The sequence below is a fragment of the Benincasa hispida genome, chromosome 1, assembly GCF_027475165.1.
Source record: "Benincasa hispida cultivar pf3 chromosome 1, pf3_genome.v1.1, whole genome shotgun sequence".
Lineage (NCBI taxonomy): Eukaryota > Viridiplantae > Streptophyta > Magnoliopsida > Cucurbitales > Cucurbitaceae > Benincasa > Benincasa hispida.
Window position 1 is genome coordinate 96,056,476 of NC_143478.1, and position 25,206 is coordinate 96,081,681.

Sequence of the window (25,206 nt, forward strand, 5' to 3'; positions counted from 1 at the left end):
AAGAATTTGTTTTTGTTTTAAAAATTGGCTTATAATTCAAATAACATAGAAAATATGAAAATCATAAAAACTAAAAACAAAGTAGTTATCAAACCAGACCTACATAGTTATCAAATGGAACCTTTTGACTTCGGTTCATTTTGTTCCTGGATTGTTTTGATCGGTTAAAAATGAAAAAGGACAAAATTTGTAACTTAATAAATGTTGAGGAACCAGGTTGAAGATAAAAGAACAAAAATTAATCAAAGTTTAAACTAAACCAGAAAATATAAGTACCAAACTAGTATTTAAACCTTTTGTATTATATATGTATGAAGTATCTCCGACTAGCAGAATCCTGACTTGCAATCTTCATTCCTTCCTGGTTATAGTCATTCTGTCTCTGAACCTTTCTGTTTCAAATTTAGTCGATGACAATGGAAAATTGGGAAAGAGGCAGCAAATTGGCCTGACAAATAACTTGTTCTTCTGATTATCAAAAATGTCAAAATGTTTACACCCTAATATGACAGTTATTCAAAGTTCTGAGGAAAAATGAAGACCTTAAACTCAACTTTAAGAGTGAATTGAAACCGACAATTAGGGCACATTTACAAACCAACTCCAAGAGGCAAACAAAGGATCTCTTGCCCGTGTTCGACTCAAACTGCAGCAGGTGTATGGGACTCTATTGACTTTAATAGCTCCTCACCCATCTCTTTGCATCCGACTCGTTTCTGTGCAGTCAAGCAAATCATTAGAATGATGACCAAGAAGAGGGATTAAAGATAATAGTTATCAAAATTGGCAGTAAAACAGATCATACAAACAACCCCAACTATGCAATACGTTTGATCATATAAGGGATGTAGATTGAAGCCTAAGAGTTAATGAAACCAATAAAAAACCAACTCGATTTGATCAATACAAGGACAAAAACTACCTACATCATTCATTGTCTTGTCATGATATTTAATATATATTGGTTGAGGTGATTTGATTACTACTGGACAATTCAATCGTCAACTCATTTTTTCCCCGGATGTTTTGATCTTATTGATGTCAGTTAGATTAGGTATTTGCCTATACTTTTACTTGATTCAAAGAATAAAGAAAGAGAGAGCGAGAGAGATACTCGAGATAGAATACGTACACATCCAGCTGAGTATATGTCACCAGTTCTAAATCCTCTGTCTAGAGTATCCAAAACTGCAGCCTCAATTCTTTTGGCAGCATTTTCTTCACCGAGGCCATACTTAAGAAGCATAGCAGCACTGAGAACTGTTGCCAGTGGGTTTGCCTTATCCTACATATAAAACCACGTCATTTCATTGCATAAAAAAAACTTTACATCCTTATCCATATGATTTTTATCTTTTAACATCTCAAACCTGTCCAGCAATATCAGGAGCCGAACCGTGTATAGGTTCAAAAAGTCCAGGTCCCTGTACAAACGATTGATTTCATAAGAAGGGAATTGGGAAGATTTGGATCACAAGATAAATGCATAACGTATTAAAAAAAAACCAGAATAGCAATGCAAGAGAATAATTTTGACTACCGATTCACGAAGACTTGCAGATGGAAGCATCCCAATACTTCCAGTAATCATGGATGCGGCATCGGACAAAATATCACCAAATATGTTGTTCGTCAAAATTGTATCAAACTGCAAATTTCCACATTCAGTCCAAACAAAATTCAATTATCCTATCACAGGAGCTATGAGGCTTCACTTCAATAGCCCTCCTTGAAAAAACGACTACTTTTCAATGCAAACCTGTTTTGGTTCCCGAATTAGCTGCATTGCAGCATTATCAACGTACATGTGCGAGAGTTCGACATCAGGGAATTCTGCAGCTATTGCTGTCACTCTTTTCCTCCAAAGTATCGACGCCTACAAAATAGTCAGTTCCAGTGTGAGGTTTCTATATAAAACACACATGACCACTGCTTTTTACTGTTGCAGCTCTTACACTCATGGACCTTACATAACATAGTGAGCTGAAATTTACGACCATATTTAAATAAAGTAGGGAAACCCTGAACTGAATGAATCTTCAGCAAAACTTAAAAGAAATCTGGAGGTCGCAGCAACACATTCTCAAAATTCAACCTATTTCTAGCAAAATAAGGGAATGGTCAGAGGTTGTTCTCTCAAATTCCTAATAAGTTCTTCTAAGAGAGAAATAACTTTTTCAGAGGAGAGAAATGAAATAGACGAGAAGGTTAAGCCCTAATTTAAGGTTACAGAAAGACTTTCTAATTGGCACGATGAGAAAATTGCTATAATTACAGAGAAAAATAAAATTTAAACAAAGTTGACAAAGATGACCAAGAAGAAGAAAGAGGTATGATATTATCCCAAACTTCCTCCAATAACAGATTCCGTAGAACGCTCCCACCATCCTTCATTAAGTAGGAAGTGCTTGATATTGGATGACAAGGTTGTTTTTATGGATCACGATGACCACAATATCAATGAATCAAGAAAAAAAAAAAAAAGATCAAAGTTTTAACTTCTAAGCACCTCCAATACATTTGCTTTGTCTACGGAGCAAACCCTTCCTTGCCGCTTCTGAGCATTTTTAAATGCCACTCGAGCAACACGATCAATCTGTCATAGAAGACATTAACAAACTGAAACATAATCGTTCAAATAGACACAATATATAGTATATAAAATAAAAGAGGATTTTTTAGATATAGAAACAAATTAAGCATGTAATCTTAATTTCAAGAAAAATGAAATATGGAACATCTGATCTTTTTTTTTAAAAGGGAAACAAACTTTTCATATATAATGAAAAGAGACTAATGCTTGAATTACAATGAGACATAATAATCCATATAAATATACAATCAAGAAGACGAGGGAATCAGCAGTTGCACCCGGAACATCTAATCGTTCCAAGTTAAGATTTATATAAAATATCAATGTTTTTTATGCTTTAAGAAAAAAGGGGGAAAGAACAAGAGGGAAAAAAGAGGGGGGAGGGGGAGGTACAGCTTTTACATGCATGCGTGAATGAACACTTTAAAGAATGGATTCGTTAATTAGCATGAAATTGTTGAGTACGAGGCATACTGATCTGAGTATTATTTAATCATTTTATAGCAAAAGATAAGACTTGAGAGCATGTCGTATAAGGCTACAAAGTTGAATACTGTATATGCAAGTTCACAAGGAAGTGGAATTAAAAATAAATAAATTACCTCCTGTGCTGCATACACTTCAGTATTAAATCCAATTTCTTCCCCATTTTCACTGGTTTTAAAACCTCTTGGTTGCCCAAAATAAATACCTAATTCAGGTGGAAGAAATCATGGCACCTTTATTCAAAATCCCAAAATTGAGAGATGGAGGGAAATCAAGACATGCAATGTCATATCATTTGGAGGAAATTATTTACCTCCAGTGAGTTCCCTTACGACCATGAGATCAACACCTTCAGCAACCTCTCTCTTCAAAGTTGAAGCATCCACCAACTGAAGAAATAAGAAATGGAGTAATCAACAGGTAATAGAGTACCACATATAAGACTTCAACCTCATATTCACGGGTGCATCTTTATGAAATCACAGGATTGTACATGAATTTATGCATCTCAATTAAAATCGTTACAGGGAAATTCTTTCAGGTTTCATTTAGGACCCATGGAATTTGAAGGCAGGAAAACTGGGATGCTCTTTAATAAGAAATGCAAAATGCAATTTGAAGTTTCACCCACACTTCTAAACATAATGCAAACCATTGAAAGTTAATCCTGACAAGTAGACCACTGAAATTACCAGCATAATTTTCTCTATTTTTTAGATATCCATGAGCTTTCGGGTGAGCTTGCATGCACCTCAACTATTTTTCTTGGAGTACCATCTAGCCCTTTTACATTTAATTGCTAAGGTAACTCTTAAATATTAAATCTTAAGTAGGTAGTCACCATGACTGGAACCATTCCTTCTCAGCCTTTTATTATTTACATAACTTTATTGACTAATAGGCCAACCCACGGTGATTACTGCGACCATTAAGAATATATTTGATTTAACTTTTCAAGTGTTTAATTATGAAAATAAGTCATTTTAGAAAAAAAAAAATTGAAGTGTTTGGCAATCACTCAAAATAGTTTTTGAAACACTTTCAAAGTGTATTTTAAACAATTTTTTATCAAAAGAATTTAAATAAAAATTATTTTTTTAAAAAATATTTTTTTCTAGTCAATCCAAATAGGCCCTAAGTCATGCCGCATTAATTTAGAGGTCTGAATTAACATGAAACAAGGCTGTCTGTAGGGCTTCAAATAATAACTCATGGTGGTTATAAAAATATTAGGGACAGTTACAAGTATAGATATTAGACCCAAAGTATTAGCAGATATAACATAATATTAAAAAAATTGCAAATATGGACAAATTTAAATAGTCTATTAGTGATAGACCATATTATTGGTAGAAGTCTATTAGTGATAGACCATATCACTGGTAAGAATCTATCAACGAAAGATAGACAAGTCTATCGCTCTTCTATTGTTGATAGATTCAACAATGGACGATAGACTTTTCTATATTTACAATTTTTTTAAAATGACGTTATACACTTGGTTATTATTCCTACAAATGCTATCAATTGCAATTACTCTTAACTATCCTAGTTAACATGAGGCTAGTTTAAAATTAAAATGAAACACAGCTATCTATAGGCTCCAAATCAAGCAACTTTCCCGTCTTCAAATAATCCAAACACCTATTTGTTGCATCGGGGGCTTAACACGAAAATGAACCTTGGGCTTGCAATTTCTTTATAAATAGTTTGGTATGGTGGAGCCGTGGAGGGAGGATATTGTAGAAGTTTACCTGGGGAAAGACAGTTGCAGGCCGCAAATTAGCAAATACTCCAAGACCTTTCCGGAGTTGAAGCAACCCAGTCTCCGGCTTCAAATGTTTTGGATTGTCATCCCATTTGTAACTTGATAAACGAAATGAACAATGAGATTATTCAATAAACCACGTCATTTAAGTAAATAAAACAAAAGATTAAGGAAGAAATCGATGTGATAGCACAAGCTGTAAGTAAAGATACCCTCCAATTGCGCCAAATAGAATGGCATCAGATTCCTTTGCTGCTAAAAGCGTCTCATCTGGCAACGGAACCCCGGTTAAATCAAGCGCAGCTCCACCCACGGGCATCTCTTTGTAATCAAATCCAATCCCTAACGAAACGAAATCCAATCTCGTCAAAACTCAAAACGAAATGTACAATCTCACCAAAGAACTCAGTAGCGTTCCGACAAAAAAGAAAAATAAAGGGGAAGAACCAGAGATGGATTAGAGGGACCTTCAAGAGAAGCAGCGAGGTTGAGAACATCCTTGGCGACAGCGAGAACTTCCGGGCCAATGCCATCGCCGGGAAGTAAGGCGATATTATAGCGCCGGGAAGGGGAAGTTCCGGCAGAGCACCTGACTCGGAAAAGCGTCGGCGATGGCTTTGAAAGGTTGATGGATCGGGAACAAAAATTGAAAGGCTTTGTGTTGAGATGCAGAGCCGCCGCCATGGATGAAGGCAGCTGAAAGCTTGAACTGTAAAGAGTAGAATATGTGCCTTAAAATTATGCCGAAATTCGGAATGGCTATGGCTTCTCTTTTCTTATTTATTTGCTTTTGGTAAAATTTCATTCCCAAAATCGGTTTTTATTATAAATATGTTAAATTAGGTGTAATATAAAGGTTCATTGTTAGTCTATTGGTCATGTATCACTTATTTATTACGATAATCCATGTGTTTTAAATTACACATTATTTGGTGGATTCGGAAGACGTTGGGTAAAGTCATGAAAATTGGAGAAAGTCTAAGACATGTGTGTGAAATTAAAATAAAAAGGTAAATGTAATGTAGACTAGGAGTCTATCTAATTTATAGAGCAAGAGAGAGTTTCTTATGCAATTTATTTTCTTAGGCATCAATTAATTACACTGAATCTGTCAACCCCTCAACTTATTAGAAAATCTAATAGCCCAATTAGCTAAATTTGATGTTAAACCAAATTAGCCCTAATTCAATTTACAACTCTTTCTTCTTAGCCATATACAAGTTAAAATTGAATTGCATTACGAAATGATTCAATTGTTGAGACATACTACAAGTCGGAAAGCCATATCTTATAGCATTATTTATTTGAAAAAGATTATATTGGGACATACATGTATTTAGTCAGAAAAAGTCTAGACTTTACACATGCGATCCTAATATGCGCAACTAAATCAACCAATATATGCATAGGCTATAACGATTTTGCAAACAGAATTTCGATAAACTAATTTGTCAGATCAATTTATAAAAATTCCATTAAGATTCAATCAAATCATCCCAAAGAGTTCACAACAATTTAGTTAAATTAATTAGAAAACCTTAAGGAAAATAAACATAAGGTTTTTACTCAAATAAATTAGACAGGAGTTACCTCTTAACTCATATACAAATTCCAGATACACACCCAATCCATCGATTACAACCCAAAAAAAAAAAACTAACCTAAAGATACTAAATTATGAAGAAAAAGGAAGAAGAATGAAGTTTTACTTCGGCCTCCAAGATTCAACATATTTCGACCTAAAACCAAAGAGAGGTATTTATAGAAATCTTCGCAGCGTTGCAATGCTAGAAACAACATTGTAATGCTCGATAGAAGAGAGCCATGAACGTTAGGTAAAACGTTGCAACGCTAAATGTTCTGTCAAAAACTCGATACTCGATGCAGGATGATCCCTTACTCAATACTTGATGCTCGATTACTGAATAACATTTTACTCATTACTCGATGATACTCGATGGCAATTTACTCGATTACTCGTTGGTTGATTATACTTTATTATACTCGATGCCATTAATAAAAATATAGAATACTCGATAGAACTTGATGGAAAATTGGTAATTTTAACTCCTTTAAAGCCTAGATGCTCAAATCAACTCCAAATTGCTTCAAATTAACCCCGATCGGCTCCAAATCACCAATACTTTTGGTTACTCGATACCTACAAAATAGGAAAATAAACACGTAAAATTCAATAACGAGCCCAAATTAAACTAGGAATACTAGCTCTTTTTTAGAGCTATTAAACACCCCTAACTTAATTTTTGCTCGTCCCAAGCAAGCTAGGAACACACAAAATAGAGTATAAATTGATTAAACACATGCTAGCTTAATTCATAATGTTGTTACTCTAGTCTCAACAGTCAAATCGAATGAAATTTGAAATCAAGAACGAAAATCAATTATGATCAATCAATGAAGCACAAGTTCAAGAATGATTCTAAATCTATTCATGCATGAGTGAGCCTAGAGTCTTGCTAGTTAAGGCACAACCCAGAAAAGTTTTAAAAGGTCCTCATCTCGTTTTTCCCCACTCTGGTTTGGTTATCAACCACGGACATACCACACTTGCAAAAAAAAAAAAAAAAAAAAAAAGCAACACTAAGACAAAGGTGCCTAAACTCATACACACAAAACATAAATGACATTTATTTTACCTAGAGGGCTAGTTTTCACACCCAACCGCCAGGAACTTATCACTTTTTCTCACGGGCCCTAACTAGATGTGACATTCTAAATTTGTTCGTCATTTAAATTCAAATTTCGAAGGATAAATAGAATTAATGTAAAGGACGATTCAATTTAAATATTCACTCAGAGAAGAATTCTGAAATTTAAATTTGATTAAAGGAAAATTTACGACTTATGTCTAATTGTTTCAATTTTTAATTTAATTTGAAAAATCAAATTAAATTTTGAAGTTTCTGAGTTCCTCTTGAATTTTCTATAGAAGTTAATTAAATTAAATCAATTTATTGTGATTTGGTTAAAAAATATCCTTTCCAAAAAGGATCTGGATTCTAAATCCAAAAGAGAATTGGATATTTGGATTTTTTAAAAAGAAAAGGAAAGGGTTCAGGTTGCTTTAAATAAGTTAAGTTTCACTTGAGGGTTTAAAGAGAAATAAAATAAAATAAAATAAGAGAAAAGAAACGTTTTTTTTTCTTCTTTTCTCTCTCGCGCGTCCGGTCGTCACCGCATCTAAATCCAATTTCTTTTTCTTTCTTCCGATATGCAAACCCTAGCCGCTGACAAGTGTTGAAGTCGTCACCGCATCCTAGATCGCCGCAGACCCTTCGTGCCGAGCACTGATCAGCTCCGTCGCGCTAAGCCTATCCATCCGTCCCTGTCGTCACGCTCAGCCACGAACCGCGCGGCGTCGATCTCCACGCCCTATGTCGATTTCCATTTCATCATCCGACATTCTATCCGTCAACCTTCAGCAGTGGTAAGTCGCACGTCACCGCCAGTCATCGATCAGCATGGGCACCACTGCCTTGGTCCTTGCTAGAACCTTGATTTTTTTTTTTTTTTTTTTGGGTAAGATCTGTTTTCTTTAGATTTTGAGGGGTTTAATTTATCCATTTGATTTTGGGTTAAATTGGTAACCTCTTGAAAAGAGGCATCGTTCATCAAAGTAGAGACCATTCTTTTCGACGGAAAATTTTTGGAGTTTGGTAGGTTTTGGGTAAGTTGTGGTTGGTCATCCTTTGGATTTAGACCCCGAGGATTTATTTAAATCTTGGACTCACTATTTTAGGCCATAGTTGCTAAATTTGGTTAAGTCATAAGACTCATTCGAGTTTAACCAAGGGTTTTTAAGAAGATTATTTGCGTAGACTTTTGTAACCAATTTGAGGTAAGTGGTACTATTACCAATGTCTTCATGACAGGTGGCCCATATTAGATTTATAAGTAAATTAATGGACTTTAGAAGCATGGTTTTTGTCTTTATGTTGCAATTGTTGCAGGACAGTTATTTGTATTAAGAGCATGTTTGATCTTTTATGTTATGTTATGATTTGTGCGACGAGATCAATAAAATTTTGTATATGATGCATGATTAGATCAACATGGGCAACTTATTTCAAGGGACTGATGGGTCTAGACATGTCTTGACGGTGTGCCTTTAGGCCACTAGACATGCGTGAGCCAACAGGTTAATTTGCATGTTACGATTTTGTGGTTCACTTTCATGTTTATTTATATGTTTTGATGGTGTGTCATCAGGTCACTAGACATGCATGTTAAAGCAAGATAAGTTGTTCCCTTGGTTTGTCTTTCAGAAGCAGTTATAGTTGTTGACACAAACATTCTCTGTTTGTGGATGCATAGTCTGATCTCGGTAATGGGATCACTTACTGAGTATTTTATACTCACCTTTATCTTTTTATGTTTTTCAGGTAAGGGCAAGGATACTCGGGCGACTGATAAGAGGAATCTGTGACCGTACCAAAGGAACTAGGAACGCTTACACATTTGAATTTATACGTCTTCTCATGTTTTTATAGTTTTCTTTTCACAAACCTTCCTTGACTGGGTCTAAGGGTTTGTGATTTCTTTTTCAGTTAATATTTTCTTTCGTTTTTTTTAAATTTTATTTTCATATTTAAGGGGTACTCCGATTCAAGTGATTTGAAATCTTGAGTTAAAGTCTGACTAGATTCTATATTCACTTAAGTAGTAACGACCCCTTCTAGCTGTCTTAAGAAGTTGAGTTGTTACAATTGGTATTAGAGCCCATGTTTTGGGTTCTGTAGACTAACTTACTATGTAAGTTCAGGTTGTTCCTTTTGGCCAATAATGGATTCTTCGTCATCGCCAGGTATGTCCCTTATGAAAAGTATTTAGGATAATATACACTCAAATATGTAGCACTTATGACTGCATTTGATGTGTTTTACTGGTAAGAGGAGTTGTTAAAAGTTGGTTGCGAACAATTGCTAGGAAATAGTACATGTTAGGGGAAGAGGCAGTCACAGAATTACCCGAAGGGGGTGCGATCCCAAAGGGCAGAACCTGACAGTTCAAGATCAAGATCTTCATGGTGAGGATCCATAAATTCAAGATTCACCAATTCATGTCCCTCTAGTACCAGAAGATCCCTTGCCGCCTAGAGACCCCTCAGGGTCAGGGTAGCAGCAAACCCAGACATGAAGCCAAGCCCAGCACACGGCTACGCCCCTATAGACATAGGCCCCCTTAGTTGTCCCAACATAGTTCACTGATTGGGCAACTGTTATAGGGGAAGCAGTCACATCAATCGTGTTGAGTAAGATGAAGGACATGCTAGATGAGAGAATGGTCCAGTTTGTCCAGTCCCATCAGTTACCACTGTCGCAGGTTCAAATTTCGCAAGTTTAGACTCAGAACATAACTCAAAATTAGAGCATGTCAGACCTTTCATTAGAGGCTAAACATTTGCAAGATTTCGGAAAGTACAACCCCAACACCTTCAACGGGTCACTAAAGGATCCTACCAATGCAGAGTTATGGATATCAACGATTGAAACGATTTTCTGTTAATGGTGGCAGTCAGCAGAAAGGATGTTAGGTGCAAGGGGGAACCTGTGACATGGGAGCAGTTCAAGGAAAGCTTTTACGCGAAGTACTTCTCTGCCAACTTAAGGTGTACAATAAACAAAAAGAGTTCTTGAGTTGAGGCAGGGGCACATGTCGGTGGAGGAGTTTGATACCCTGTCCCGTTTTGCCTCAAAATTGGTTGCTACGGAGGCTATGAGAGTGGAAAGGTTCGTTCAAGGTCTAAAGGACAGTATACGAGGTATCGTGCGAGCCTTCAGACCAACCATTCATGCTGAAGCACTTCGCTTGGCAGTTGAGATGGATTCATAGTCAGGGGATGAACACTCTCAAGCATTTAGGCTAGGACTTTCCTTAGGTCATAAGAGGAAGGCAGATCAGATGGCTTTCGAGCTTAATCATATTAGAGGAGTCAAAGCTCAGTTAAACCACTTCGACACTTTAAGCAACAAGCCACTGAGGCGGGTATGGTAGAAAGAAGGCTAATGTGTAACTCGTGTGGGAGAAGTCATCGAGGATGATGTTTGGCGAGCACTGGGGTCTGTTTTCATTGGAAACAGGAGGGGCACTCGAGTGATAGATGCCCTAATAGAAACACGTCAGGTTACGGGAACCAGTCTGTAGGCCATAAACAAAGGAATTCGAATAGACTTCAGCAACAACAAGGTCTGTTTACTCAACCACCCAACAGGAGGCCGAGAAGTCAGGCATTGTTATAATAGGTACGCTTCCAATCTTGGGACACTTTGCATTGGTATTGTATAATTCGGGTTCATCCCATTCATTTATATCATCAATATTTGTTAAACATGTCATGTTAGAATTAGAGCCTTTGCGCTATGTGTTGTCAGTATCCACTCCGTCTGGAGAAATTATGTTAGCAAAGGAAAAGATAAAAGCATGTCAGATCGAAGTAGCGAGTCATATACTAGATGTGACTTTAATAGTCTTGGACATGCGTGATTTTGGGCATGGATTGGCTAGCTGCTAATCATGTTAGTATAGACTCCTCTTGCAAGGAGATGCTTTTTAACCTTCCCACGGAAGCTAGCTTTAAACTTAAAGGGGCGGGACCGTGGTCCTGCCCAAAGTAATTTTAGCTATGAAAGCCAAGAGGTTGCTTAACCGAGGTACCTGGAGTATCTTGGCTAGTGTTGTTGACACTAGAGAGCCTGAGGTCTCCTTAACTTTGGAGCCAATAGTAAGAGACTACCTAGATGTTTTTCTAGAGGATTTCTCAGGTCTGGCTCCGCACCAGGAGATAGATTTTGCTATAGAGCAAGGTATAAATCCTATCTCGAAAGTTCTGTACATAATGACTCTAGTAGAATTAAAGGAGCTTAAGATTTAGTTGCTAGAGTTGCTGGATAAGGATTTCATCTGCCCTAGTGCGTCATCATGGGGTGCACCAGTGCTTTTCGTGAAAAAAAAAAAAAGATGGGTCATTGTGTCTTTACATTAACTACTGGGAGTTGAATAAGGTGACTATAAAAAAATAAGTATTCACTCCCAAGATTGACGACTTGTTTGATCAATTACAAGTGGCTACAGTATTTTCCAAGATTGACCTTCAGTCAGGTTACCAACAGTTGAGGATAAAGGATAGTGATGTTCCTAAGACAACTTTTTGTTCGAGGTGTAGGCATTATGAGTTCATCTTGATGTCGTTTGGTTTGACAAATGCTCCTACAGTATTTATGGACCTGATGAATATAGTGTTCAAGAAATTCCTTGACATCTTTGTGATAGTTTTCATAGATGATATTCTGGTTTATTCCAAGACAAAGACAGAACACAAAGAGCACTTATGAAGGGTTTTAGAGACTTTGAGGGCGCATAAGTTGTATGCCAAGTTTTCCAAATGAGAGTTTTGGTTGAGGCAGATATCCTTTCTAGGGTATGTGGTTCAAAGGAAGGTGTATCTGTTGACCCCGCAAAAATTGAGGTAGTCACGAGCTGACCTCGCCCTACCACAGTCAATGAGGTGCGTAGTTTTTTGGGGTTGGCGGGCTACTATCGTCGTTTTGTGAAGGACTTTTCCCGCATAGCCAGTTGACTCGAAAAATAGCTTTCTTTATTTGGAGTAAGGCTTGTGAGGATAGTTATTAGGATCTTAAGCAAAAGTTGTTACTGCCCCAGTTTTCACTGTACCAGATGGAACAAGTGGTTTTATTATTTACAGTGATGCCTCCAAGAAAGGTTTGGGAAGCGTACTGATGTAGCAAGATAAGGTAGTTACTTATGCCTCTCGTTAGTTAAAGAACCATGAACAAAACTATCCCACACATGATTTGGAATTGGCAGCCGTGGTTTTTACCTTAAAAATCTGGAGGCACTACTTGTATGGAGAAAAGATACAGATTTTCACGGACCACAAGAGTTTAAATACTTCTTCACTCAGAATGAGTTAAACATGAGACAACGTAGGTGGTTGGAGTTGGTGAAGGACTATGATTGTGAGATTCTATACCACCCAGGGAAGGAAAAATGTAGTGGCAGATGCTTTAGGTAGGAAGGCAACCCATTCAACAGCCCTTATCACCAGAATACTCAATTATGCAAGGACCTGGAGCAGACCGAGATTGTAGTGGTGGTGGGGGAGGTCACTGCACAGTTGGCATAATTATCGGTGCAATTAAGTTTGAGACAGAGAATTATCGATGCATAACCTGGTTGAAATAATGCGACAGGTGAAGTCAGGGAAGGGTTGAGTTTTCTATGTCCGCAGATAATGGTCTTACTTTTCGGAGACGCTTGTGTGTACCAGCGAAGGGTGACCTCAAGAACGATATGTTATTGGAGGCTCATAATTCCCTATTTTCGATACATCTTGGCAGTACCAAAATGTACCAGGACCTAAAACGTTGTTACTAGTGGAATGACATGAAAAGGGAGATAACAGAGTTTGTCAGTAAGTACTTAGTGTGTCAGCAGGTGAAGGCCTTGAAACAAAAGTTAGCAGGCTTGTTGCAACCTTTGAGTGTTCCAGAATGGAAGTGGGAGAGTGTGTCGATGGACTTCATTGTAGGGTTGTTGCGAATCGCGAAGGGTTTTACAGTGATTTGGGTTGTAGTAGACAGATTCACTAAGCTAGCACGTTTCCTTTCAGGGAAGTTTATTTTTTTTTGGTAAGTAAGTGGGCGCAGTTATACAAGAAAGAGGTAGTGAGGTTGCATGGAGTGCCTGTGTTCATTGTGTCGGACAGAGACCCTTGCTTTACATCTAATTTTTGGAAGAGTCTCCAAGTAGCGTTGGGTACTTGTTTGGATTTTAGTACAACCTTTCACCCACAGACGGATGGTTAGACAGAGTGTCTAAACCAAATGTTGGAGGATATGTTACATGCTTATGCGTTAGATTTTCCGGGGAGTTGGGACTTTCACCTGCATTTGATGAAGTTTGTTTATAATAATAGTTATCAGGCTACCATTGGCACGTCGCTGTTTGAGGCCTTTTATGGGAAGAGATGCAGGTCGCCCGTGTGCTGGGATGAGGTAGGTGCACGGAAGTTGCTAGGACCTGAGTTAGTATAGACCACGAATAAGGCAATAGAAAAGATCAGAGCACGTATGCAAACAACTCAAAGCAACAAAAAAGTTACGCCGATGTTAGGTGTAAAGACTAGAGTTTAAAAACTGGTGACAAAGTGTTTTTGAAGGTGGCACCCATGAAAGGTGTTATGAGATTTGGAAGAAAAGGAAGCTAAGTCCACAATTTATTGGGCCTTTCAAGATCTTGGAACGGATTAGGCCTGTGGCTTATTGGTTAGTAATGCCACCGTCTCTCTCCGTAGTTCATAATATTTTTCAGCCTCCATGTTAAGAAAGTATATAGTAGATCGGTCTCATGTAGTGGATTATGAGCCATTGCAGTTGAACGAGAACTTAAGTTATGAGGAGAGGCCTGTTCGAATTCTTTCCATGGAGGTGAAGACTTTATGCAACAGGAATATAGCTCTTGTGAAGGTTTTGTGGTAAAATCACCAATTCGAGGAGACTACATAGGAGCGAGAGGAGGAGATGAGAATCCAATACCCTAAGCTTTTTCAAGAATGAACTTTCGAGGACGAAAGTTTCTTAAGAAGGGAAGAATGTGACATTCCAAATTTGTTCGTCATTTAAAATTTGTATTTTGTGGTAATTGCGAATATTTTAAATCTTGGAGGATAAATTGAATTACTGTAAAGGACGATTCAAATTAAATATTTTCTCAGAGAAGAATTCTGAAATTTAAATTTGATTAAAGGAAATTTTGTGACTTGTGTCTAATTGTTTCAATTTTTAATTTATTTTGAAAAATCGAATTAAAATTTGAAGTTTCGAGTTCGTCTTGTATTCTCTGGAGAAGTTAATTAAATTAAATCAATTTATTGTGATAATTGGTTTAAAATATCCTTTCCAAAAAGGATATGAGATTCTAAATCCAAAAGGAATTTGGATATTTGGATTTTTGAGAAAGAAAAGAAAAGGGTTTAAGTTTATTTAAATAGGTTAAGTCTTACTTGAGTGTTAAAGAAATTTTTTTTAAAAAAAAAACAAAGGAAAAGAGAAAAGAAAAGTTTTTTTTTTTCTTCTTTTCTCTCTTGCACGCCAGGTCGTCCCCCCCCCCCCTTTCGTTTTATTTTTCTTTCTTCCGGTACGCAAACCCTAGCCACCGCCAAGTGTTGAAACTGTCGCCGCGTCCCAGATCACCGCAGACCCTTCGTGCCGAGCACCAGTCAACTCCACCGCGCCCCTTGTCCGCGTCAAGCCCATCCATCCGTCCCTGTCGTCGCGTTCAGCCACAAACCACATGCCGCCGATCTGCACGCCCTGCGCCAATTTTCGTTTCGTCAGCCGACGTTCTGTCCGTCAAGCTTCAGCAGTGATAAGTCGCACGTCGCTACCAGTCGCCGATCAGGGTTGCCGCCACTGCCTTGGTCGTCCTTGTCTAAAACCTTGAATTTTTTTCTTTTGGTAAGATGTATTTTCTTTGAATTTTGAGGAGTTTAATTTATCCATTTGATTTTGGTTTAAATTGGTAACTTCTCTTTTGGTTTGAAACTTAGATTCAAGATTTAAGAAATTTAGATGCCGTTCATTGAAGTAGAAACCATTCTTTTCGACGAAATTTTTTTAGAGTTTGGTAAGTTTTGGTTAAGTTGTGGTTGGTTATCCTTTGGATTTAGATCCCAAGGATTTATTTAAATATTGGATTCACTATTTTAGGCTATAGTTGCTAAACTAAACTTGTGGTTAATGTCATATGATTAATTCGAGTTTATCCAAGGGTTTTTAAGAGATTATTTGCGTGGACTTTTGTAACCAATTTGAGGTAAGTCGTACTATTACCAATGTCTTCATGCCAGACAACACAGATTTGATTTATCAAAATCAAATAAATTAATGGACTTTAGGAGCATGATTTTTATCTTTGTGTTACACTTGTTGCATGACAGTTATGAGTATTAAGAGCATGTTTGATCTTTCATATTATGTGATGATCTGTGCGGCGGGATCAGTATTGAAATTTTGTATATTATGCATGATTAGATTAGCAGGGGCAATTTACTGTCTCACTTTGATGCATGTTTTATTTCAGGAGACTGACGGGTCTAGTCTCATGTCTTGACTGTTGGGGATGATGCCCTAAACTCTTGTTGGGTCATGTAGTTTGTAAATATTGTATTGAACAAACACTTGTGATGTAAATGATATTTTTCTTCATTTTTGTCTATGGAACATTGGATGTTTTAATTGCTTTACCACAAACCAATAAATTAAGATCCCTCGTTGTCGTTGTAACTTAAGCATGATATAGGTGGATCATGTCTTAAGTGATAACCATGATCTATAATATATGGATATATGAGGGAAACTTTATCCTGGTAATGCTATGGATGCGACCCGCTTTGTAGAATAGTCACAAGTGGTGTGACTTGCTACAGATGGTCTGATCCTATTATTCATGTGGAGACATGCGAGCGGGAGCGTTCTATACAAAAGAGTTTGTATAAGACTGAACCATGAAGTGTTATAGTCTCGTTATATAACACCGTTCATGAGAAAGACTTCACGTCACTAGGATAACCATAGATAACATGACCTCAATCCTCAGTGAGTTGGGAATCCTCAGTGAGTTGGGAACTTCTGCCTTTGAGGGTGGTCCTTTGATTTGCATGGGTGCGAGTGGCCAGATCATCGACTCAAACCTACCACTTTGGGGATTTATTTGATTTAGGAGCTAGGAACTCAGCTACCTAAGATGGAATTCAATCTTTCCTTAAAGTAGGGGTAAGTAGATAGATTGCTCCCTTAAGGACTGATTTTGGAACTTGAACGATGTGGTGCCACACACCTTCTCATGGCCCGAGAGGTGTTCACATATAGTAGGACTATGTTGTATTGTTCATTAGAGGAATCAGTGGTACTTAAGGAGTTAGATGTAACTACAAATGTAAAACGGTAAATTGACCCAGTTGTACTTACGAGCATTTGTGAAAGGTTATCGTACTGTTGATTGGTTATATCCGATGAACACATAAATATATCTGTGGTGAAAATAGTGCAACTGTCGATATTTAGTGGAATGTTTGATAGTTAACGAATAGTGTATCTTGTGGCTAAAGAGTTTAGTTAGCTATTCACATACCGTTGGAGCTTTGAGCCATAGGTCTATAAGGTCCCATTGGTAGCCCAATGGATTCAAGTTGAGAATCAGCCCAATGGATTCAAGTTGAGAATCAGTTTTTGGGTAAGTTTGAAGTGTTCAAATTGACAAGAGAGAGTTCGATTATATATGATATGCTTGAACTGGTCAATTATATATGATATAGTTTACATGATGTATAAGATACATTAATTGGAGGAAAATGATATAAATATGATTTATATCCAGTGGAGGAGAAAAAGACTATAGTTCATATGTTGCATATGATATAATATTAAACCATAGGTTATAAATATAATAAGATTATATATATATGTTTTTTTAATTTAAACGATTATGGGATAATTGTTGCTGGTTTTTTCTCCGTAACCGAATGAGATAATGGGAGGTTGCATTCAGTTTTTGTAACTGAAGGATAAAATGAAAATTGTTTTCATTTTGCAAAGATATCAAACATTCGCTCACCGTTTGAGTACACTGCCCATTGCCTAGCAAATCAAGAGCATACATGACAGCTCAAAGTTTACTAAACAATCGTGTACACACGCGCATTTACTAGACGGTTGCATAGAATTTCCTAAACGATCGTCTAGCTTTTTCTAAGCGATCACGCGTCCGAGCGTTTTACTAAACAATCGTCTATACGATCAGCCCTAGTTTACTACACGATCGTGTACTTCTACCTAGACGATCAAGCATCTATCTATACGATAGACCTCAGATTTCTCCCACTTGCTTGGTTGTAGTAAAAGATCGTTCCTTCCTCCTTCCCTCTACCAAATCCATCAGAGCCCACGCCTCATAGATTTTCACTCCGAGAATACTGAGGGTTCTAAATGGTGGTGCCTTCCTTGCTGCCTTGTTCGTGAGGAGTCCGTTCATGGGTAGACGATAGCGAGATTTGGTGGACGATAAGATTGATGATCTCAGCGACAACGAGATTGGCTGGAGTGACGAGAGGAGATTGAAAGGAGAAGAAAAGTTCTTCAACTGGTATGTATCTTGCTTTTTTGTTGTTTAAAGTTTCAAAGAATGTCGTAATTTGTTGATAATGCATAACTTGTATGTTTGATTGTGAATGTGGTAATTTTGTCACAATGAGTTTGGGATGATCTTGCTTCTGCTCAAAGGTACCCTTTGATAAGAGTTCCTTCATTGACGGTGTGCCTTCAGGCCACTAGACATGCCTGAGCCGACGAGTTCATTTGGATGTTATGATTTTGTGAATTGATAGGTTCACTTTCATGTTTATTTCTATGTTTTGACGGTGTGCCATCAGGCCACTAGGCATGCATGTCAAGGCAAGATAAGTTGTTCCCTTGGTTTGTCTTTCAGAAGTAGTTATAATTGTTTGACCCACTAGCCCAAACATTCTCTGCTTATGGATGTATAGCTTGATCCCGGTAATGGGATCACTTACTGAGTATTTTATACTCACCCTTTATTTTTATATATTTTTCAGATAAGGGCAAGGATACTTGGGTGACTAACAAGAGGAATTTGTGACAGTGCCAAAGGAACTAGGAACGCTTCCGCATTTGAATTTATATGTTATTTTATGTTTTTATAGTTTTCTTTTCACAAACCTTCCTTGACTAGATTTAGGGGTTAGAGATTTCTTTTTCGATTCATATTTTCTTTCATTTTTTAAAAATTTTATTTTCATGTTTAAGGGGTACCCCGATTCAAGTGATTTGAAATCTTGAGTTAAAGTCTGACTAGATTTTGTATTCACTTAAGCTGTCCAAGATTATGTTATATATATATATATATATCAATGTAAACATTTATGCATGCATGTAGTAACAACCTCTTCTAGCTGTCTTAAGAAGTCGGGTTGTTACACTAGACACGACGAAGGTAGTTCGTTTCACCTCTATCCATGCACACATACACACTATTTTTTTGCAAGCATGCTAGCATATGCTTCATTTTTTTTAATGCTTTTTTCTATATATTTTTTTATCAGAATTGCAACTAATTTACTTTTCTTTATTTTTATCTTTTTTCTTTCTCCCTCTCTCTCTTTTATTTATAGTAGGCCCTATTTTATCCACTTTGTCTAGTTTTGCTCTAAAACAAGCATAGTTACTCCTAAGTCAAAGGTGGACCTTTTCGGGGTGACAACAGAAGTACAAACCAGATATCCCAATTCTGAGCAAGCAAGACTTTAATTTCGCAAAACAATAACTTAAAGATGCATGAGAGATAATAATTTTTTTAAAAAAATTAGGCTAAATTTATGATCATGCTTTCCTATCGTTCTTTCATGCAAATTTTATTACAGGAAGAGTGCGTCATAAACTATCAAGATAACAACAGAGCAAATGGTAAGCAAGACAATTAAGCACATAACATACTACCCAACGGGTACCCCATCCCCAACATAAAATAATACATTGCTCCGAAGTATTCAAGTAAAGCTCAAAAGGAATAAAAACAAGGGAACAGAAAACCTCCCCTGATAACAATGCAACACACGGGATGGTGGTGGTAGTAGGCTCGCCTTCTAAAAAGATGCTCTCTCCTTTAGGTCATCTCTACAGGAAAAAAAAAAAAAAAAAAAAAGAAACCTAATCTAAAAGACAAATAAAGAAAGCAATAAAATTTTCACATTTTTAACATCGATTGCTTGATGCGACCTGTCTTTTATTAAGGCACAAAGAAATTCTCGTATTTCTCTGGTCATTTCTTGGATGAGTCGATATAGCCCGGTAAGGCTATAAGGTTCTTCATCTTTTGAAGAGAACCAAAGATGTCGAATTTGGTATTTTTAATTTTATTTGAAAAAAGGAAAAAGAAAAATCAAAAGATACTAAGTTCTAAAGGGAAAGGAAGAAGAATGAAGTTTTACTTTGGCATCCATGATTCAACATATTTGGACCTAAAATCAATGAGAGGTATTTATAGAAAAATCTTCCTAGCGTTGCAACACTAGAAACAACGTTGCAATGCTCGACAGAGGAGGGCCACAAGCGTCAGGGAAAACGTTGAAACCTTGAGCGTTCTGTAAAAAACTCGATACTTGATGTAGGATGATTCCCTACTCGATACTTGATGCTCGATTTCTCGATTACTTGACAGGCTTTTACTCGATAATACTCGATGGCAATTTATTCGATTACTCGATGGTTGATTGTACTCGATTATGCTTGATGCCACAAATAAAAATATAAATACTCGATGGAACTCGATGGTAACTTGGTAATTTCAACTCCTTTGAAGCCCAAATGCTCAAATCAACTCCAAAATTGATTCAAATTAACCCCGATCGACTCCAAATCGTCAATTCTACCTTTTAATTGCTCAATACCTACAAAATAGGGAAATAAACACGTAAAACTCAATAACGAGCCCGAATTAAGCTAGGAATAATAGCTCTTTTTTAGAGCTATCACTCCCCTATCAGACAAGTCCCCAAAATAGTAGGCTTGTTGAGTCTGTGATTTGACCACTCTCGCTTATACAAATCAAAGGACCGCCTTTATAGGCTGGAGTTCACAACTCACTCAGGATTCAGGTCATGTTAACTATGGTCATCCTGGTGAAATATAAGTCTCTATTGTGAATGACATTATATAATGAGACTAAACATTTCATGATGCGGTCTTATACAAACTTTCTTGTATATAATATCCTTGTTCACTTGTCTTCATATGAATGATCAAGATCAGATCATTTGTAGCACTTTAGAAGAATTGTAACACTACAAAGCGGGTCATACTCGTAGTGTCACCAGGATATGGTATCTAGCCTTATCCATCTACTATAGACTATTTAGGTTATCACTCAAATATGATCCACCTGTATGTCTCTACATACATGTTTAAGCTACAAAGATAACTTGGATGTTAGTTTATTGGTTTGTGGTTAATGCAACTAATTTTAAAATAAAACATCACATATTTTATTACATAAATAAAATGCTTGTACATTAGAATTATAAACTATGGGATCTTACGAAATTTAAGACATTAACCCCAACAATAACTATGTCATGGGCACTTGATGCAAAAATCCACATAGATGCTATGAATCTTGGAGAGACGATTAAAGAAGAAAATACGACATCCAGTCAAGACAAAGCAAAAGTTATGATTTTCCTTCGTCATTATCTCCACGGAGGATTGACAATGGAGTATCTTACAATAAAAGATCCCCATATCTTATATGAAAATTTGAAAGAAAGGTATGATCATCAAAAAACAGTTATTCTTCCTAAAGCTCGTTATGAGTGGATGCACTTGAGGCTACAAGATATCAAATCAGTAAGTAATTACAACTCCACATTATTTAAAATTAGTTCGAAATTGTTTTTATGTGGAGAAAATTATTGATGTTGATATGTTAGAGAACACATTTTCTACATTTCATGTCTCGAATATGCTCATGCAGCAGCAATATTGAGAGAAATATTTTAAACAATATTCTGAACTAATTTCATGTCTTCTTGTGGCCGAACAAAGTAATCAGTTATTGACGAAAAAACATGAATCTCGACTAACTAAAACGACATCATTCCCTGAAGGGAATGCTGTGAATTTTAATAATAATCGTAGTCGAGGTCGAGGTCGTGGTCATGGCCGAAGTCTTGATCGTGGCAGAGGAAGAAATTATTATTATTTTCATGGTGGTCGTTCTAATTATTCAAATTTTAAAAAAACCACACAAAATTATGATCACAAAGGAAAAGCTCCACAAGATAAGAGTTCAAAAAGTGTTGAAAATAAATGCTTCCGTTGTGGAATGATTGGGCATTGGTCACGTACCTATCGTACGTTAAAACACTTGGTTGATCTCTATCAAAGCATCATTGAAGGAAAAAGAGAAAAATGTGGAAGTAAATTTTGCATACCAAGATAATGACATATTTAACCCATCCCATATGATAAATTTGGATATGATGGACTTCTTTGAATCTCCTGAAGAGAAAATTGGCAGAATTGATGAAACATCGAGTATTTCCTTTGATTTTGAAAATATCTAAACTTAGTGTTGTTTTTTTTTTTTCACCTCTATGTTTTTTTCCCCTTTTAATAGATGTTAACCTTTGTATATTCCAAATGTTGTTTTTCTTATTATAATTATTTTCTTTTAATGAAGAAACCTAGATCATTTTCATATTTTAGGTGACTAAAAAATGAGTAAAGAAGATATATTTCTGACAAACAGTGCAACTATAAATATAATACTTACATGTAGAAAATATTTTTTCAAACTGACAATGCCGAAAGCAAAAGTCAATACAATATCGGGTTCTGTAAACCTAATTGAAGGGTTGGAAAAGAAAATATTATTTTGCCTAGAGGAACACAATTTACAATTGACAGTACATTGTTCTTTAGTCAATCAAAGAGAAATCTACTTAGTTTTAAAGATATACGTTGCAATGTTTATCATATTGAGACTAATAGTACAAATAATATGGAATATCTTTATATCATATCTACTGTCTCATATGAAAAACATATACTAGAAGAGTTTTCTGCTTGATTTTATGGATTATATTATACTCATATACGAGTAATTGAAACATGTGCAACAATAAACCTAAAGTTCTTGAATCTAGACATATTTACAATTTGGCATGACATATTAGGTTATCTAAAGTCTATAATGATGAGAATAATTATTGAGAGTTCAAATGGGAATCTATTGAAAAGCCAAAAGATTCTTCAATCTAATGAACTATCAAGTGATGCTTGCTCTTGAGGAAAATTGATAATTAAACCATCACTAGATAAAGTGGGGATTGAATCACCTACATTTTTAGAACAAATTCATGGTGATATATGTGAACCTATTAACCCACTAAAAGGACCATTTAGATATGTTACGGTATTAATAGATATATTCAACAGATGGTCATATGTGTGCTTATTATCAAGTCGAAATCTTGCATTTTCAAGATTACTTGTTCAAATAATTAAGTTAAGAGCACAATTTCTCAATTATACAATTAAAACCATTCATCTTGATAATGCTGGTGAGTTTATATTCCAAGTTTTTTATAATTATTGTATGTCAATTGGAATAAGTGTTGAACATCTCGTAGCTCATGTTTATACACAAAATGGTTTAGCAAAATCATTCCTAAAATGTTTGCAGTTAATTGCTAGACCATTGTTTATGAGAACTAAGCTTCCTTTATCTGTATGGGGACATGCTATTTTTCATACAACGTCACTTGTATGCATTAGGTCAGTATCTTATCATAAGTACTCGTCATTACAATTAGATTATGGCCATGTACCAAATATTTCCTACATGAGAATTTTTGGATGTGCAATATATGTTCCAATTGCTCCACCACAAACGTACTAAGATGGGTCCTCAAAGGAGGTTAGAAATATTGTTAGACATGTTTCTCTATCAATTATTAAACATCTTGAACCCCTGATGGGTGATGTATTTACTGCACGATTTGCTGATTGTCATTTTAATGAGACAAAATTTTCAATATTAGGGGGAGGAATTAAAAAGTTGGAAAAAGAGAAGGAATGTATCGTTATTGTCTCATTTAGATCCTCGTACAGATCAATGTGAACTTGAAGTTCAAAAGATAATTCATTTGCAAAATATAGCAAATCAGTTGCCAGATGTTTTTATAAATGCAAAGAAAGTAACTCACATATACCAGCTACAAATGTTCCATTGAAAATTGATATCTCAACATAGCAAGTTATCACTAATAAGTTTGGAACATGCCAAAAGCGTGGTAGATCAGGGGGTTCCAAAGATAAAAATCCTTGTAAAAGAAAAATAATTAATAGTCAAGAAGACTTGGAGGAGGATGTAAATACTCATAAAGTAATTCATGACATGACTAATGAGAAAGGTGGAATACATAAAGATAATAATGAGATTTCAATAAATTATTTCATGACAAGAAAAAGATGGAACCGAACTCATGTAGTTATTGACAACATTTTTGTGTAGAATGTTGCTTTTGATATAATATTTGAAAATGACGATTTTGAACTAAAATCTGTTGAAAAATATCGACATAGAAAAGATTGGCTTCAGTAGAAAGAAGAAATGGAGGCAGAATTAAACTCACTTTCAAAACGTCGGGTTTTTTTGACTAGTATATGATTCATATTAATACTATAGACTAGATGAGAGAATATAAACTATAGGTTATATCATATGCGATATAATAAACTATAGGTTATATTATATGCGATATAATAAATTATAGTTTATATGTTATATGAAATATAATATATAGTTTGAATTTAATTATATTAAATTGGTTTAATATAATTTAGTTTTGTATTTTTAATTCAAAAATTAATAACTCCGTTCTCTTAGTTAAGTGATAGGCAGAGGAGTAAGGATGGTGGGAATCCAATTATTGATTTTCACGTGAAAAAACATTTTTTTTTTTTTACAAAATATATCTCCATCTTCTTCATCAATTCCTCGACATTTTTTCTCTCAAATTCACTTTTTCTTTCACCAAAATTAACTCAGGAGTCCATCAAACTCTCTATGATTCTCACCTTGAGAATAACAAGGTAGTGTTGTGGTAGTGTCCTTGCACATACTTGTATAATTTAGGGCAAGTGAGAGATGTGTAATGGGTATATGAAGACCCTAATTTATTGTATTTATTTACAGTTCCCATTGTCTTGGATAGTGATATTATGTACATCCCACTAACTAGAGTTTTAGTTCAAATGGGAGTTTGTTGGGTTTTATGCCTTAAAACTCATAGATAATAAATGTAATTGATTGATCGTCATCAATAAAGAGTTATCAATGTTATTTCAATAAATGTTATTGATTGTGTTACGTTATCAATAAAGAGTTATTGATATCATTTCATCAATAAAGAGTAATTGATATTACTTCAATAAATGTTATTGATATTGTTGTATTCTATTTTGTCATGATAACCCTAAATCCAATAAATTAATATCTAAGGCTAGTCTTGAACAGTATGTGGCGAGATACATGGATCAATGTTCAAGATATAGCCAAAGGATTTATAGTATAGTGATAAAGTTGGGTACCTTATCCTAGTGATACTGGATATGACCCATGTTAGATTTGATACAAATGCAATGATCCAATGCGTTCATATAAGTGACATACGAGTGGGGTATCCTATGTAATGAGTTTGCATAAGACTGGACCACGAAGTAATAACTACTAGATTAACATT

The 25,206-nt window shown here is 35.8% G+C and overlaps 1 protein-coding gene and 1 long non-coding RNA gene across 2 annotated transcripts; one reads left to right on the forward strand and one right to left on the reverse strand.

Annotated features, from left to right (window-relative positions):
- Positions 1 to 443: 443 nt before the first annotated feature.
- LOC120082624 (3-isopropylmalate dehydrogenase, chloroplastic-like) lies at positions 444 to 5,769 on the reverse strand. Its single transcript, XM_039037880.2, has 11 exons — positions 5,315 to 5,769; positions 5,060 to 5,189; positions 4,834 to 4,945; positions 3,393 to 3,468; positions 3,196 to 3,284; positions 2,510 to 2,596; positions 1,760 to 1,876; positions 1,541 to 1,648; positions 1,371 to 1,424; positions 1,133 to 1,285; positions 444 to 716 (listed from the first exon to the last, which is right to left on the reverse strand). The coding sequence occupies exons 1-11, from the start codon at positions 5,529 to 5,531 to the stop codon at positions 642 to 644; spliced, it is 1,218 nt and encodes a 405-aa protein (XP_038893808.1). The 5' UTR covers positions 5,532 to 5,769; the 3' UTR covers positions 444 to 641.
- A 2,193-nt stretch (positions 5,770 to 7,962) lies between these two features.
- LOC120070186 (uncharacterized) lies at positions 7,963 to 16,103 on the forward strand. The gene is made up of 3 exons (XR_005479809.2): positions 7,963 to 8,295; positions 9,251 to 15,343; positions 15,969 to 16,103. It is a non-coding gene; the product is annotated as an uncharacterized LOC120070186 (long non-coding RNA).
- The last annotated feature ends 9,103 nt before the right edge of the window (positions 16,104 to 25,206 follow it).